General features: G+C 41.5%; 1 protein-coding gene across 1 annotated transcript in view; it reads right to left on the reverse strand.

The window, feature by feature from the left end:
* Positions 1–17950, reverse strand: part of SLIT3 (slit guidance ligand 3) — a 467475-nt gene that overhangs the window by 222279 nt on the left and 227246 nt on the right. Inside the window, exon 5 of the mRNA XM_041488030.1 lies at positions 9978–10049. Within this exon, the coding sequence (XP_041343964.1) occupies positions 9978–10049 (72 nt within the window). The remainder of the gene's footprint in view (positions 1–9977; positions 10050–17950) is intronic.

The following is a 17950-nucleotide window of genomic DNA, read 5'->3' on the forward strand; positions in this document are numbered from 1 at the left end:
CTCTGCCTTGAAAGGCAAGAAGCAAGGGGCCCTTGAGAACAGCTTCTGAGCAGGAGATCAGCACCCCTGCAGACCATCTCCTTTGGGAGATCTCCGTGGGCACAGAACTGGCGCTGCCAGGCGTTCCCAGCACAGCCTGGCACCTCCAGGGACCCAGCAGGCTCTGCCCAAACCCACCCCCAAACTCCTTTTTCTGGCCAGTAACAGCCATTTGTCACAGTGACCAAAGAGCTGAAGCCAAACACAGGGGGAGACAAAAGAGTGGAAAAAAGACAACTCAAGCTGCGGTTTTAACTTCATCCAGCTGGGAAGGTCAAGTGGAAAAGGCAAACTTTGTTCTGCTGGTGGACAGTGTTTACAACCCCCCTTTCTCCATGGAGTCTGCACTAAAATGATATTGCTGTGCTGTTTTGGCTAGAGACTGCACATGCTGACCCCTCCGTGGCCAGCACAGCACCAGAATAATTTCATACAAAAGGTTTGCATTAAATGTAATGAAGCAAATGACAAAATCAATAAACCTGGAATGGTGTGGCTATCATAAAAATGATGTAAATTCAGAGTTCACTCTGGTTATGAAGCTATTTAGATTCATAATTTAAACCAGTACTATCTCTTTTTTTAGAATAAAACTTCCTTTTGACAATCATAGATGAATGCTACAGGAAATCTTCAACAAATGTATTCAAAATTAAGGCATGGCACAAAGTCAGCATAAATTATACAAAGATAAACTGTAGGCATAGGTTAGCCTAAACACGTACGTAATAAAGAAAATTTGATTTTCATACTTCTTCAACTGATGTCACATTCCATTTTAATCAAGTTTTATATCAAAAGGACAGTAAGATACCACATAGCCCGTTTTTAAATCAAGGTATTTTCTGGAGTTTGTTTCTGTCAGAGAGACTCTTGTAAGTCTATTAAAACAGAAAAGAGCCAAATCTGCTATTCATTATTCTTCATACAAAGGCAGTGCTTCAGCAATGGGTGCTGCATCAAAATGTATCTGTGCTTCATTAGGATAAAAGAATAAGCAGCCCAGAAAGCAGCGAGCAGACCTCAGCAAAATAAGTAAGCAGATAAGTAATCTCTGGAAATAGCAATAGTCACCCAGACTTTTTGTAGCAGATTTCAAACCCCAGATAATGGGTCCCATTCAGGATTAGGGATGAGGTTTTCTTTTATCAAACTCTGGACCCAGAGTTTATGATCTTGTTTAAAAAATTCCACCAATGTCCCATTTAGGTAAGTGAGTTATATACAATTTAAACCTCTAGACTCCTGGATTTTACCTAATCAAAGAGAAACTGTAAAAGTGACCATCAAGCCTGAGGTTCTGACACACAAAGGCTGGACTTTTTCAGTCTCCTGTGCAAAGGATTCCATCCCTGTGCCAGCTGTGTTGTGTTCCTGATGGGACACAGCACATCCATGTCACTCCTCAAGCCCCACTGATGAACACTACCAGGGCTCATTGCTGATGGCTGCACAAGGAGCCCCTCACAGGCTGGAGAAGGCAATAAATTATGCAAGACATACAGCACAGGGAAGATCAGAACAGAATTCGAAGTAGATGGAAATGATGACTTAGGCCTGTGTAGGATACTTCATCTTTCTTGTCATCAGCATTAGGACTTTACCGTATCAACAATTAAAGTGCAGGCTTTCAATAATGCTTGAAATACATTTCCAGAAAAGGAGAAAACAATTGGTATTGATCTTTGTTTTACTTCTTCAAGAAACATTAAAAAAATCTGTGGTTTGTCCAAAAATTAATACTAAAACCAATATATACTGAAGTGAATATCCAGGATACAGGAATTGGGTAAATCAGAATTATGAATAACCTTGTTATGGAGGTAGTCAGCTCTGATTAGTTCAGTAAAATGAAAATTTAAAAAATATTAAATGCCACCAAACATACATCCTCCACTACTACTATTACTGGCTTATGCACTTCTATTTTATAAGTAGAACACACTTAAGAGATATTTCAGCTTTTTATTTATCTGACATTTTACTCAGGGGAAAGCAACCTTTATAGTGAGGAAATCTGTTCCTCAGGAGTGATGGTTCAGCTTTTAATAAGTTGTCAGTGACAGGTCCCTTGTGGCCAGTTGAGCCCACAACTACAGACATCCATGAAAACAAACACTTCCTGAAATGCAAGTGGACAAGAGAACAGAGCAGACATCCACCCTACTTAGAGCAGATGTTTTCCTTTAAAAATAGAAAAAATAAATCAGCAGCGCATTTTCAATCTGTGCAATCAATCTCACATGAAGTCCAAGTCACAGTTTAGCACATTCAACAGATTTAAGATTGTGCTGTGCTGGTTTGTCCACCTGGTGTTTCATTTATTAGCAAGGGACAAGAGAAAGGGGATTACATAAACCCAAATGTGTTTAAAAAATACAAGTAGGGACTGATCACACTACCAAATATGGCACAGGTTTAAACACTTATGGAGTGGTTTTGGGATGTCCAGTGTTTATCAGATGTGCTGCAGACTTTGCAGGGTGTTAGTCTGCACATGTCTGTTCCACTGCTCCCTGAGGCACATGGGACCATCCCAGGCTGCTGGGGAATAATGCAAGCAGCAGCATTCCTATTAACAGCTCCTGTCCTAAAACACAGGAATGTCCTGCAGACCGGGACCAAACCCTTCAGAGGACCACATGAACCACAGGATCACAGAATCATAGCACAGTTTGGGTGGGAAGGAACTAAAGCTCATCTCATTCCACCCCTGCCATGGGCTGGGACACCTTCCACTGTCCCAGGCTGCTCCAAGCCCTGTCCAACCTGGCCTTGGACACCTCCAGGGATCCAGGAGCAGCCACAGCTTCTCTGGGAACCTGTGCCAGGTCTCAGCACCCTTACAGGGAAGAACTTCTTCCTAATATCCAACTTAAATCTGCTCTCTGTCAGCTTAAAGCCATTCCTCATTGTTCTGTCACTTCATGCCGGTCTAAAATGTCCCTGAAGGGCTGAAATAACACTAATGCCAAGCATTTACACAAATGCACCATCAAGACTGAAGCTGGCTCACTCACTAGCAACATCACTGCTGAACTGGTATCTCTTAGCCTCAGTGCACATTGCAAAAATCCTATGAAACTTTCTTCTCAAGAAGGTAATTCTGAATAATGACTATTCCTTATGATGTCAAAAGAGACACACAGAAGTTTCAGGGCTGTAAAAACACTTAAATCCCCCGGTATTTTATGGGAATTCCAATAAACTGCCAGAGAGCACCATCATTCAGCACAGTTACTCAGAAGACACTGCCTCTGTGCAGCATATTCTACAAAAATGAAGAATTAGCTTTTTATTCCAGACCCCTTGCTCACCCTCAGCCATCCTGCACAAAACTCTTCTGCAAGAGAAGGGACCCAAGGACAGGACTCAGGTTGGGCACAGACCCTGTGCCCAGGATCCTGTGCTCCCACAGACCATCAGGAAGATGCTGATGATGAACACATCACCTCTCCAATGCAGCACAGAGAGAAAGAAACCTCTGCTGATTCACTGGAGGCAGAGAAAAAACTGTGATTAAAAGAATGCAGTTTCTGAACTAAATTTCAAGTTTTCATCTCCATGTTCCTAACAGGCTTTTCCTTGGCTGGGGCTGCAGCAGCTGTGACATTCCTGATGGAACCAGAGCAAACAGGAAAGCACCTACAGCTGGGACACAAAACCCACAATTCCTCCCTACACATTCCTGCCTGTCCAAAGCCAGCCTGCACACCATTTCAGCTTTCTTGCTTTTTTTCTCTTATCATCACTGTAAGACAGACAAGGGAAGCCATTTAGAAAGATCAGGCAGGTAGATTTTAGAGGTTAGTGATTCCAAACAGAATAGAATAGAAAGACAGGCCAAGGGTTCCTGTACACCCGGTGACCTCAGGCAGGAAAGCAGCAGTTCCCTGAGCAGAACCACGAGGGAGCCCCTGCAGGGCTGGGCCACGGCTCTCAAGAGAACAATGAAGCAACCAGTGTCACCCCTCTGTGTCACTTGATGTGCTGGTCCTGTGTGCGTGGTGAGGATGTCAAGAGAGAAGCACTTCTGTCTCACAAAATGTCCTCTGCTGCGACTCTGAGTTCTTGGTTGGTTCTGCACATCTCACCTTAACCATGGTGCAGGGAACATGTGTGTGCATTCCAATCAATCATATCCTTTTAACGAGTTAATTGTGAAATATATGCTTCTTGCATTTCTTATAAGGGGTAGAACAGATGGCAAAAGCTCAAACTAATGTATTCATAAAATTAACTGACGCTGCAGGTGGTGTTTCTCCATAGAAGGTGGTGAGTTGGGAACTTGTTATTTTATTGTTATAATAATGCTGCATGACAATGACATTTCTAGGAAAGCAAATGTGATGGCCACAGAGATCTCTCTTGAATTCATTATGGTCACTATCACAATGAAGTCCAATTACAGGAGGCAGAAAGGAATACACTGATGGAATACATTGAGTGCAGTGTGAATTTATGGACAAGGAGGAGGAAAATTATTTACAAATTTATACAGTTGAAGTAATGTGATCTTTTTGCCCCCCAAAGAGTGCAAAAGGCTTATCTCCAATGAGTATTCAAAATGGCTCTTTCCATGCCTCTGACCTGTTTAGCCAGTGCTTTGTCAAAACAACCTGAAATCTGTTCCATAATAGAAATATATCCTTTCCTTAAATTTTCATGTATTCTTATTTAAAATATACTGAGCTTTTAATGCACACCATCAAATATAGATACATATTGTTCAGTCCACTGGGAGATACAAAAGCAAATGTATAACCCAACACATGATAATCAGTTCTCCTCTAGGCATTTCTTTGCTTTTATTTGAGTCCAACCACTGGCTTCAGAAGGCTTATTCCAGATCTTACACCAAACGAATGGAAAATCTGGCCAACTGTTTATCTTCCTCCTTTAGTTTTATTTTACTGCAAACAGCAAGAGAAACACTGAATACTGTACACAAATGTCAAGAAACTACGGCCAGGAATTTCAGAGGGCTCTGGATAATAGCTTCCCTGGAGAACCCAGACTAAAGGAGTTATGTTTTGTAGTGTAACATTTCATTAAGATCTACTGCATATTTATGTATGGCAAATAACTCACAATCACTTGCTTTCTTCTAGTGAAATGGCTACACACAAATCAACCATTATTTCCTTCATTCATTAGTTTATTCATTAGTTTAACTTGACAGGTATGTTTAATTTTTCCTATGGCTGAATGGCAGGAGCTACAAATATACTCTGCAGAGCTGGCTGTGATGGTTTAAAAAATTACATAGGAACATTTTAATATTTTGTGTAGGTGAATGCAAAAATACCTCTCAATGTAAAGAGCAAGTTCAGCTTTTTCCAAAACCTGAATGTGCAATTGAGATGTTTAATTTTTGTAAAAGTCCCATGGATTGATGCTAATAGTAGATGCATGCAGAAAAAGTAACAGAATTTTCCAGGAAAAGCCATTTAACAAATAAGGAACTGAAACTAATAGGTACAACAATATTTTACAGTACTCACAGAGCTCTGATTTTCCATACTGCAGAGGTAATTTAACCACTAGGAAAATAAATGTGCACTGACTTGCAGAAGTGTTAAACGTTACACATGTGCTGATGTATTTCTGTATTTTTAAACACACAAATCTAAATGCTTCATTTCTTCCTCCACAAGAACCTTTAGGGCTATCAAGGAGGACATTACCCACAATTTGCTAGGTGGTCCCAGGATGCAGGGAGAGCCTCTTGCAGGTGCAGTGATAGGAGCTATATCTCAGGTGAGGCTGAGAAGTATTCAGACAGAAATGCTGTGAGCCTGTATTATCACGACACATGAACCTGTCAACTTTTTTTTTTCCTTCCTGAATCCCAGTTCTACAGAATCTGACAGCCAAAGCCTATGAGAGATAAAAAGCAGGAGCTGAATATGGATGGAACTGAATTCCAGTGAATCAAGAACAAGAAGCTGCAGCAACCCTTGATGGAAAAAGCAGTGCCTGTGCTGTTCTGTGTGGCTCTAGCTCTGAGTGGTGTTCCCACACAGTGACTTCCCCTCTGCCCTGCTGCCCTGGCATTCTTCCCTGCATCCACACTGCACACGGATTTCTGTTTTCCATGCCTTGGCTGGGAGATGTTTGTAGAGTCATTGAATGGTTTGGGGTGGAAAGGATCACAAAGATTGTCTTGTTGCACCCCCTGCCATGGGCAGGGACACCTTCCACAATCCCAGGATGCTCCAAGCCCTGTCCAACCTGGCCTGGAACACCTCCAGGGATCCAGGGACAGCCTGCAGAGCTGCAGGGCCTGCCCAGGGAGGATTTTCTTCCTAACACCAAGCTCTGTATATCCCTGTACTGGGATCCCGGCTGCCCTCAGTGAGGTGAGCAACTGCAGGAATGCCTCAGCAGAGGAACGCTCCCCTGCATGCCAAGATGTGATAGGAGCAGGGGAAACGTGCAGAAATCCAAGAAGCAGCTCTATATATTTTTATGATGGAAGGCCATGGCTGACAGCGCTGAGTTAGCCCAAAGCTGAATGAGACCCAAACCCATATACTGTAATTCTTGAAATAAATGTGCTTACTTGGGGCTAGATTCCTGCAAGAAACATTTCCTGTTCTCTGAGTAATAAGTAACAGAAATTGAATACAGGTGTGCTCTGCAGGCTGGCCCTCTCTTGCCCTCTCCTGTTCAGCTCTTAGGGCCACTGAGCAGAGTTCATGCATCTACTCCACAATGTGTTCAAAGTGTCAGTTTATGCCAAATTCCCAAATAAATTCACTACTGGTAATGGACATTATGGGCTCGTGAAACTTTCTAAAAGCTGTATAATTATTTCTACATTTCAGTTAGAAATAGACCCATTAATTTATTTGTGTGCAGATTCTTTGATTTTTGTACTCAAACAGCAGAAAACACTTAATATGAAAATAATTTGTACACTGAAACTTCCCCCACTTAGGAGTTTGAAAAACTCCAGCCTCTGCTTTGGCTTTGTCTTGTGCAAAAACACTGGTCTCCCTGACATTTAAAATTCTTTACCACAGCCCTAATCCAAGCCTGTTTTCCAGGGCTCACTGTTCTGCTAAGAGAAAGATAAAAGACAGAAATCTTCTATCATTTAAAAAGAAAGACACAGTGAAAAACATCTTGGATCAATGCTTTTTATAACATTACCCCCCCACACCCCTACAATTTCAACAATTTTTAAAATATTTTTTTTCCTGTATCAAGCCAGCTCTGCAGCCCTGGTGCTTGAGGGACACCACCAAAGGCTCTCTTTGCTTCACATATGCAGCAGCACCTTTGCCTTTGGAAGAAGATTTTTTTTACACCAGTCTGCTCCAGCTGGAGACAACCTGTGACTCTGTGTCCCTCACTGCCATGGCCATGCTGGGACAGAGTAATTCTCACAGGGCTTCCAAATGGCACCCACTGTAATTTATACTGAGCCCTCAGGCTGCGTGTTTCAGAGCTGGTGTCCAAAAGGAATTCATGCCCTGGCTCAGTCTATTGCATCAATTCTGCATTTTGTCCTGAGGGAAGCTTTCCAAGCTGCTGTTAGAGACAGCATTAATCTGGAGACTTTCATCTGGTCTAGCACTTGCTGTGTCCCTATTATAATATCTCCAGAGTTTTTTTTGTTTTTTGTTTTTTTGGTTTTTTTTTTGCTATGACATTGGGACACTTACAGAAGAACCTGGAAGAATGTGAGGCCATGTTAAAGGTCAAGCCATGAAAATAGAGGCCATTGCATGTCAGCCTTTCCCTATACAAATTCTAAATATAAATTGGAAAGGGCTGGGGAGTATGTGACAATTTGTACCTTTATTTCTTGTACCCAAAATTCTCCAAACATGCTTTATAAAGTGGAAGAACACTGAGGCAGCACAAGAAATCTGCAAAGTGATAACCATAGAAACAGCCCACCCTGCTGCTGCGCCATCAGCACCTTTGTGTCACAGTCACCAGCAGGTGCTGGCACCCCGAGGCACAGGCTCATTCTCCTGCTCAGGCAGTGAACACCCCTGCTCACTGCCATGGTCACTGCTGGGACCCAGAAGGGAGAGACCTGGCTGCCAAACACAGGCTGAAAATGGGAATCAGCATGTTTGAGCTCACTGCTTGAAGAGCTTTAACTATTGGTTCAGCTTGCATCACACCCTTAGAGCTACTGCTGGAGAAATTTTAATGTAACTCCAGCAGCAAGTTGGCTCAAGACTGTGCCATCGTTTTCTCAGCAAGTCACAGGCCACTCATCTGTGTCTGGAAGCAACAGTGCCATGGACCACCATGGGCACAGGATTTGTACATTTCTTACCAAGAAAGAACGTCTAGATGTGAGTGAAAAGTCTGCTTCTCCTGCTGTTGATCTAAATAATCAGTACTCATGGCTCACAACAGCAATCTGTTAGAGTACCAAGCTTTGTGCTCCTGCTGAGCTGGAGGCTGGACTGGAAGAACACTCCAAACAAGAATTATTTTATGACTGTGATAACTTCAGTGCTCACAGAAGTCAGAAACTGTAGCTACAGGGAAGTACTTCTGATACTGTGTCTTCTACAACAAAACTCAAAAAAACTTAAAAACTTAGTTACTGCCTAACTAACAGATACAAGTTTTTGTTAAAGCTTGAAATCCCAACATTTATACAGTTCCTGTAAGCACTCCAGCCAGTCACCCCTTGGTACCAGCTCATGGAAAGGAGAAACCCTGGATCCTTCTGCACTGAGAGTGGGTGCATAAATAAAACACCTGTTCTGGTTGTGACAGCTTGTCAGAGGTGACCTAAACTCTGAATGCAAACTGTTATTTGAAATGAAGTCAGACAACAACAGTGAATTACAGCTGAGAAAGGTTGATTTTCTGAAACAAAATACTATCCATTGTTCCTATAAGATCACACAATACAAGTACAACTCATGATGACATGATAAAAGGGAAGGGACCCATCAGGATCACCAAGTCCAACTCCAGGTCCTTCTCAGGATGCCCGAGAGACCACATCAGTGCCTGAGAACATTTCATTGGGGCAAGATCTGAAAATAGCACGGCTATGTTGCAAGACTGTTTGTAGAAGAGGGCTTCTTTTCAGATCTCCTTTAGCTGTTCCTTCCACTCAATTTTAAAAAATCCACACCGTTTATGCAGTGCTTCCAATATTTAACACAGTGGAGATCAGTTTTCAGCTACTGGTGTGGTAACACAGTGCTAACTCTAATGGCTCTGAAATGCTTCTGAGAGTGGCTGCAGGTTGTCCCAGGAAATCCCGAGCCTGCCAAGCCAGGAGCTGTTGTTTCCTTGCTCAGTTCGCCCCGTGCTGACTCCAGCAAAGCCAAGGGTGGGTTACAGTGAGTGTGCACAAAAAGGGGTTTCTGTTACATAACATGTGAGAGCCTCCAGCAGCTCTGGAAACACAGAGCTCAAAGTCTTTGCACACATTTCAGGCTACCTTACAGCAAAAGGCTAGGACAGTCTGGCTCCATTAGCACAAAAACCACAGCCCTGTTTTCTCTCTTAAAATTATTTTAATTTAAATACAAGCTGTCAAAGTTTGTGCAGTTTTCATTTTCTGATATTTGTGCTCAACCACTGTGCCTGAGTGCCACAGTTTGTAATATTTACTTTTGACAGAAGTGATGGGACAGAAAACTTAAACTAAGCAAAACATTTCAACTCCATCCCCAAACTCTACCAGTAATCTTCCCTATGCACATCTTGCTCTAGGACAGTCCTGCAGGAAGGGTGAAGTGTCTGAGTCTGTTCTTTTTCCTCAGCTCAAAACCTCCCCAGGTGTGTTCACAGGCATGAGGACCAAAGCAACCCTGACAAAAACCTCCAGGGTCCCTTTGGTGCTGCACAGAGCTGGACACAAGGTACTCAAACTGAGAGTAACAACCAGATGTAACAAGAGGAGAAAGGTTTTCACCACAAATATTAATGAAGTTGTCACTTACAAGTTCTTCACATCAATGATTCCTCGAAAGGCCTTTCTAGGGATTCCTTTTATCTGGTTTTCGCTCAGATCTCTGAAAAAGAGAACAGAAAAAAAAATACATTGTGTTAACAAAGAGAACACATTTCTCAAATCTGCATCAGCTAATGGAACCTCCACGTGCTTGGAAAAGTAGATGTTGCTGGATTTGTTACACCACATGGTGTTTTCAATTTTGTTTCTTTCCTCTAGAGGTCTATGGAATGAGCTGAAATGACTCTCCAACCAAAACCAGCAGAATTCCTCATACAAATGACAGAACTTCGAGCAAACATCACTCAAATGTGATGGTGATGCTGGCACAATGCCATGATTCATTGTCAGAGTACCTGCAGCCAAATCTCATGCCTTGGAGTCACAACCCTGTGGTGTAAATGTAATTTTCTCAGCATGCTTCTATTTGTTTACAGACTGCAAAAATATTTGGTTACTCCTGCTCAGATTACAACTTCTTATTTGAAGTTAATATTCAGGAAAAAACATGACAATCATTCTCTTGTGAGCCTTTTAAATTTACACTGAAAAGATCTTAATCTACCTCATTAAAGTCCCACTGCATTATGTATCAATTGGAAAAACTGAATTTTTAACCTTGTTTAAAAACCAACAACAAAAAAAACCTCAACAATCAACGCAATTCAAGAAGTCTTTCTAGTACTTAAAGCACGTTAAAAAATGGTTTGATCTGCATTGTGAGTGCAGGTAACATTTTCCTGTTTCCCAGCCTGCATTTGAGTGCTTTTCCCCTTGATGAACTATAAATAGTTCCAGGTTCACAGCCCTCTAGCAGTGCAGTGGAGGTAGGAAGGAGAGCATCAGGAATGGGTGGGAAATGGACATGAAACCAGAAAGCTGGGATGTTTTCATGCTGAGGAAAAACAGCATTTACCCTGATTTCCTGTGGGTGCCCCATCAGCACAGAGAAGGGGAGGAGGTTTCAGTCTGGTTTAAAGGACAAAGGGTGGGGCAAGACAGGAATGGAAGAAGAAAAGAGGAGGGTAGAGAAGTGGGAAAGAAAAATGTAAGAAGTAAGCAAATAGAGGAGAGGGAAGGCTCAGTGATGACAAAAGGACAACTAAAGGTGAGCCTGCAGAGAGCTGCACAGGGCATTGTTTGGGGTGAGTGTCCCCAAGGCTCTGCCCCATTTTCAGAAAGTCTCTGGCTCTGTAATGACGATGAGGAGGGGCTGGCAGCCCTCTCTACTCACCCACAGACACCCTTTTCTGTAAGTACATTTAGTGTTCAGCAAGCTCCTTTGTAGCCTCCACCAAATTGGTTTTATCAAATGAGAGGCCAGAAATCAGAGCCTGTCACAAAAGCCCACACTGACATTGCGGGTCAAGACGTGTCACGCAGGGCTTTCTTCTGCTTTCCATCAGGCAGATAAGAAAAAAAGGGGACTATGTCCTTGTCACGAGACTAATTCAATTTATACCAGTCATGCAGTCTACACCAAATTCTCAGAGTAGCCACAATTGTCCATTCAGAAGAGCGCTAACAAAAATGTGCTGCTGGATACAAGTCTCTTTTTCAAGTCAGATTAAAATTCTTTGCGACCTTCACAATTTGTTTAACACTGATCCACACTCTGACCCTGCCTTCACCTTCCCTTTATTTTGCCGGCAACAAAATATTAGTTCTTTAAAGACAGACCTTCAACCCAGACAAATGATCAGGGAACTCGGACAGAGAAGAGACAAAGTACAGGGTATTTCAGACCCAGGAGGAGGAAGTCTTAAGCTGTCACTTTGGTGTGGCACTGAGGCACAGCAGAGCTGTGGTAAAAGTGTGACAAAATGGCTTAGCAAAGCAAAATTAGTAAGATCTGAAAGGAAGACACATGCAAAGCAGAACAAAAAGGGCTTGAAAAAGCGGAATTGTGTGGTCAAATAAAACCACATTTAATCCCCCATCTCAAGTTGCATTTGTCTGGTATTATATTGTGCATTTCAAGTCATGTGTAAAAGTAAATCAGGTTTTTAAGCAATATTTCATAACATTGTTGTGTTCTACAAGGGCTAACTTACATATCTGATCTCTGCTTTTGTCTTTATGCTCAACTTTTAACCTGCAGCCAGGCAAAACCAAGGGACTGCAGGAAGTTAATCTGTTTTCTATGAAAACCTTCTTGTAAAGTGTATTATTTTTATTCTCTATAAGGCTCTCTTTTCTAGCTAACAAACCTGCCTCTTTCAATATCCTGGATCGTGGACTGATTCCATAAATCTCTCCAGTGGGCTGAAGAACTGACAGCCTGCATGGTATTAGTGACATGGAAGAAAATTCACCAATGTTTCTTTTTCTGTAACTGCTTTCTCACAATTATAATCATCCTGTTTTGAGATGGTCAAGAGGAGTTTTTCTCTGCTTCCTGACATTGTGCCAGAGTTTTGTTAAGCATGTTTAATAAGCATGCAAACTTCCAGCAGGCTCAGCCTGTGCACTTCACAAAATTTGCTCTGAGGTAGCAGAAGGCTGTAACAAGAAACTTGTCTGCTGAGTTTATCCTAAAGTTCCAGTTTTTTATTCCCTGCTTCTCACGGCAGACATAATGGGAAGCTTACTGCAATAGTGTGCAAAATAAATATTAGTTATTAATAGTAACTGTAGAAAACCAGATAAATTAAAGTGAGGCCAAAACAAAAAAAAACGAAAAAGCAGATGGAAAAATATGGCAGTAATCAAGAAAAATAAACAGCAAACCTGAAAAGGAAAGAAAAAAAAAAGGTGATGATTACTAATAGATTTCCTATTTCTTAGACAGAAGTTTCAAGCCCCCTATTTCTGTAATGGAAGTCAAGTCCAGTGCCTGGGGGGAGCACGAAGTATCCTAAAGGGGAAATCCAAAAAATTCCAGACTTAGAGAATAACAGACTTCCCAAAACCTTCACCCTAAGAGGCAGTTAGACAGCTGATATCACTTGACCTGAGGACAAACCAGAATGTGCCAGTCCATCAGCAGCACCCTCCTTGCAAGAGTCCCTCTTGTGCTGGGAGAAAGCACCCAACAGAACCAGAACATGCTCATCTGCATCCTGGTCAAACAGATGTGTTGAGCTAAGCAAACATTTCTAGATTCAATCGTCCTTCCTGCTTTGATAAACGCAGGCAGGTTCTGTGCAGTTTCACAGCTTTGCAGCAGGGCACAGAGCACACCCAGCCTGCAGCCGGCCCCAGCGTGGTGCACTGCAGTGGTGGGGACAGCCCAGACAGGCAGCTGAACACTCATCCAACAGCTTCCACAGCAAACAACCCCCAGAGGAAACAGCATCCTCCTCTCTGAGCTGGGGGAACGGAGCCACAGGGATGTTAAAGAGCTTGGACTGGCCCTTTGCACAGAGGAGAAGGCAGGAGCTGACAAACCCAGCAGCTGTGGCTCACAGCACATGTTAGCCCAACCCAGACTCCTGCAAGAGTTGGCACAAGCCAATACCTTTCTTAGATTTTATTTTAATTTAGCTAAAATGCTTTGGACACAGATGAACTCCCTCTGCAAGTCTAATATTGTTTTCTTGGTCTTCCAATGTGAATTGTAAGTGCCTCACTGATAAAAGGATTGGAAAGGGAAAAAAACCCATCCAAAAGTGCTGACGTTTCCTAAGTGCCTCTGCAGTCTTTGCTGTAGTGCTGGTTTTAGCTTCTGCTCTAACGCTGCCTATTGCATCCTAAGTGGAAATTCAACATTCTAACAGAGCAACAGAATACATTAAGACTTTTTCATTATTATTATTTTGCCAGGAAGAGAACATAAATCACTTAATTGGAGCGCAGACCTTACGAACATCTACAGAATGAATCTTCATTTGAACTACAGATCTAAAACATTAAACCAACTACTTAAATACAACTTGCAAAATTACACAGGTATCGAAAACAACATATATTATATGAAATCCAAAAAATCAGCAGTGATGGCATCATGCTTAGGCTTTCTTCCTTTTCAAACAACAAAAAAAAACCAAAAACAAAACCCACCCTTTGAGGATTTACCAGTTATTTTCTCAACCTTTTTTAACACACAGATTTGTAAATTTAAAAAGACTATTTTTTTACAACTGCCTGAAAAACAGCTTGATTAAGAAGTATTTAATGTGGTTGAACACTAATCTTTAATTATTTCCCCCACTCAAATGGGCTGGGAGATCACCATGCAGTGTTATCCAATAAAGAACTCAGCTTGCCTTTAATGTCTAAAGGGTTTAATGCAAAGACTTAAAGAGCAAGTCACCCAGAGCAAATTCTGCACAGCCAAACCTGTACCTTCCCCAGCATTTCATTGTATGTTGATTCCATAGTAAAACTGCAAACTCACAGAATTAACCATTAACACATGTACTTAAAATGCAGGAAAAATCCAGCCTAACAAAGCTGATTCCTTTCTTCAGAAGCATTTCAGCTTATCCACAATTCAACTGCATCTTGGACTAAGTCAGGGGAGCTCACACAGCTCTCTGCAGCAGCTGGTACAAAACCATAAGACAAACACTGGTTTCTTTGACTGGATATGGGACTTGAGTGCAAAATAAATCTGTTTCCTATCCTCTCTTCTTGCCAGAATAATACTGGAAAGTTAATATTGTTCACCTGTTCTGCAAAACAGAACTAATGAAAGACACTACTCCTGATTTTATAAAAAGGGCCAGCTGCCAGCAATGCCAAGAAATTAGCACTTTGCCCATCAGCTTTGCTCTGGCTACAGAACGTGCAGCTGAGAGAAATGATAATTAATTCATCCCTGTTGGTAGCCTGTTTACAGTCTTTTAAAAATTAGGATTCCTGGCTTTAAAACATTTCAATCCAATGCACTGATTAAAATTAAATAAAATAAAACCTTCCTGAGGTTTTTGTGCATTTTTAAAGTTTAATTCTTCAATCTAAATTTTCTTTACAACTGGGCTAAAACTAGGCTGAACTGCTTCACTAAAGGTCACATACTTAACACAATCTGGTCACTGCAATTTGTCTCATTAGAATTAGTTTTAATTTGTACAACATGTTACACATAAACTCTATCCTGCAACGTTTTACTGAATTAAATAAAACAATTAAGGAGTTAAAGAGCAACAGATGGGGAAAATTAGAGAGTATAATCCAAAAATAATAGGTATCTCTAAGTAACATGTAATAAAAGATAAGCAAGTCAATAAAGTGAGGAATTATACAAGTCAGCTTTGTCATAGAACAAAATTGAGGGAAGAGAATTCCTACACTCAGACAGACAGGGTAGGGGGACCAATGCTATCTACAGGAAGAGTCTGCAAGAGAAAATGAGGTAGAAAGACCAAGAAAATCAGGGGGGAAAATGAGTTTAATTATATCTGTAAAAATTCCAGCACAGAATATTATGCATTTCATTTACAGCAAGGAACAAAAGGATTTCCCCTGCTCCACCAAAATTCTATGGCAGCTTTTTAACTTTTTTTTTAAATTAAAACCAATATTTAGCATTTCAACAACTGAATATTATTCTTACCTAGGAGATAGTGTCCTAGTATTTCCAAAAATGTTAAGGATTAGAGTTTTTCCTGTTCTACAGATAGATTAAAAAATAACTGAGTTAACAGTTAAGGACAATTTAGAAACTTTGAGTCTCATAAATAAGGAAGTTGAATTCAAGTTATTTATCATCTTCCAGGTGGGAAATGCATTGCCCAAATCAGGTCCCTCCAACAGTAATTAGAACAAGCTGTGGCAAGTGTGACACTCATCAGCACCTGTGCCCTCAGTGCAGGAATGGCTTCTCCCTCTCAGCAGGGTCAGTGTAAAAATGGTATTTACTGTAAAGCAGCACTTGTAGCTCCCTGTCTGAAGGAAAAATGAAAAGTGTTGTTGCTGATGGGCTACAAGGCAAGAGCTTAACAACAGCAGTGTTGTAAAGCATTACTCTGTGGAAACTTGGCATCATTGCTGATTTTCTAAAAGGAAAAAAAATCCTTCCTCCTACTAGTGCACGAAGAGTAAAGAGGGTGACAAGCGTCTGAGCTCTGCAAAACAGAACGGGTCCTGCAGATGCTGTGCACCCTGAACAAGGTGACTGTGTTTTACTAAATACAATACAGCTGGCTCTCAGGTCCTGCTCTGGGAGGCTGTAGGCGAAACACAGGTTTGGTTTGGTTTTGTTTGTTTTGAGGAGGGAATTTGGCTCCAAAATTCCAATTAAAGCAGTGCTCAGTGCTTTCACACAGTCACGCACTGCTGCACAAGCACTGCTGCTAAGTCTCCAGAAGATAAACACCACGATTTCTGTGTTGATGCAGTTGCACTGTGAAGTGATAGATGTTAACTCTGTACTTGTAGGGTTCAGCACTTGCCCAAAGCCCCACGCAGCCCCATAACCCCAGTCACACACACCTTTGGGGAGAGCAGGACACTGAGCAGAGCCAGAGCCTCCAGATTTGGGAGGAGTGATCACTAAGAAGTCAGGAAAAAGATCTCAGCAGAAGATTATTTTATCATCATCTTTTCCACCTTCTCCAAGGACAATTCAAAAACCATCTGTAAATAAAGATCTTTCAAGGGATCCAAGCTGCATGGAGTTGTGCAGTTTCGTGACTTCTCTCCTGACATAACCACAGGGATCACACAGCACATGCTGAAGTCTTTTTAAATGTTTAAAAGAACAGAGAATATTCATTTGAGATTACTTAATTCTTCATTAGATGTTTTTAAAATTCTTCGTTGCTTAAAAAAAACAAACAAACAAACAAACAAAAAAAAACCCAAACAACCAAACCCCACCTTGCTTCACTGAGACACAGTGCAACAGTTGTCTGTTGATGCACCCAACAAATTGAAAAAAAACTGTCAGAATATCTCTGAGAAGATGAGTAAATATTTTTATATAATTTAAAAGAAACTGTAAAACTAATCAATGCTAATGTCCAATCAAAGGCAACATTTGTCTTTATGACTTGTGTAGTTCTCCCTCCCTCCTCCTGCCATTTCCAAAAAGCTCAGCAAATAGTGATCAGACAGCATTTAGGAGACTCTTATTTTAAAATACCCATCCTGAGACTGATGGTGAGCTTTCGTTTTAGAAAGCAGCATCTGTTTTGTCTTTTGGAACATACACACGAAAGTAAAATCTTTCCTCAAAGTATTTACACTCAATTTTGGAAATGTCAGGGAGTAGGAACTGGAAAGTAACAGCCAGTGGACTCAGAGGAAACTCCTGAAGAGAAGCAGCCCACTACAAACAGGACAGGGCTCTGACTAATACATGACAAGAAGATGTCTTTGTTAGCAGCATTTAATGTAGGGTTTTAGTGCTTTAGAACATGTATCAATATAATTAATCCTTCCTTTTGATCGAGGAGAAAAAGGAACACAAAGAGAGACAGCATGGGATTCCAGGTGCTCCAGAGAGGGCGGGAAGAGACAGAAAAACCCTTCCCAATCAGTCCCCCAGATCAGGAATTCCACCCTGTGCCATCCATCCTCTGAACCTTCCCGTGTGGGGAGGGTGTTCTGCCAGCAGAGACGGCTCTGGCACCACTGGAGACAGATCCATCTTGACAGGAAAACCTTTCCTCTGGAATTCTCCTGCACCACTGGGCCTCTGACAAAACAAAGGCTCCCAGGGCAATGATGCTCCCACACCAGTCCAAGTGCTCCAACTGCATTGGAAGTGAGATTAGAAGACAGAGGCACTCATGTGATGTAGTGAGGACACCACACACCTCAGACAGGGGGGACTGAAGCCCTGACATCAGAAGAAAGGAATGATTCTCACCATCATTTTCTATTTTTGTCAACATTTTCTTGCTGCTAAACCAATGTGAATTCAAAAGCTCTCTCACTGCTTATCAATTTCAATACTTTCTAAAATAGAAATGCAGCTATATGGAGGTACCTTTATTTTAAGGTAATTTTAAAAAGCACTGGTTTTATACTGTTGACCTGTTTGGGGGTTTATACTTCTGTCTGTTGAACTGT

This window comes from Pyrgilauda ruficollis, unplaced genomic scaffold, assembly GCF_017590135.1.
Source record: "Pyrgilauda ruficollis isolate IOZ18807 unplaced genomic scaffold, ASM1759013v1 scaffold86, whole genome shotgun sequence".
NCBI lineage: Eukaryota > Metazoa > Chordata > Aves > Passeriformes > Passeridae > Pyrgilauda > Pyrgilauda ruficollis.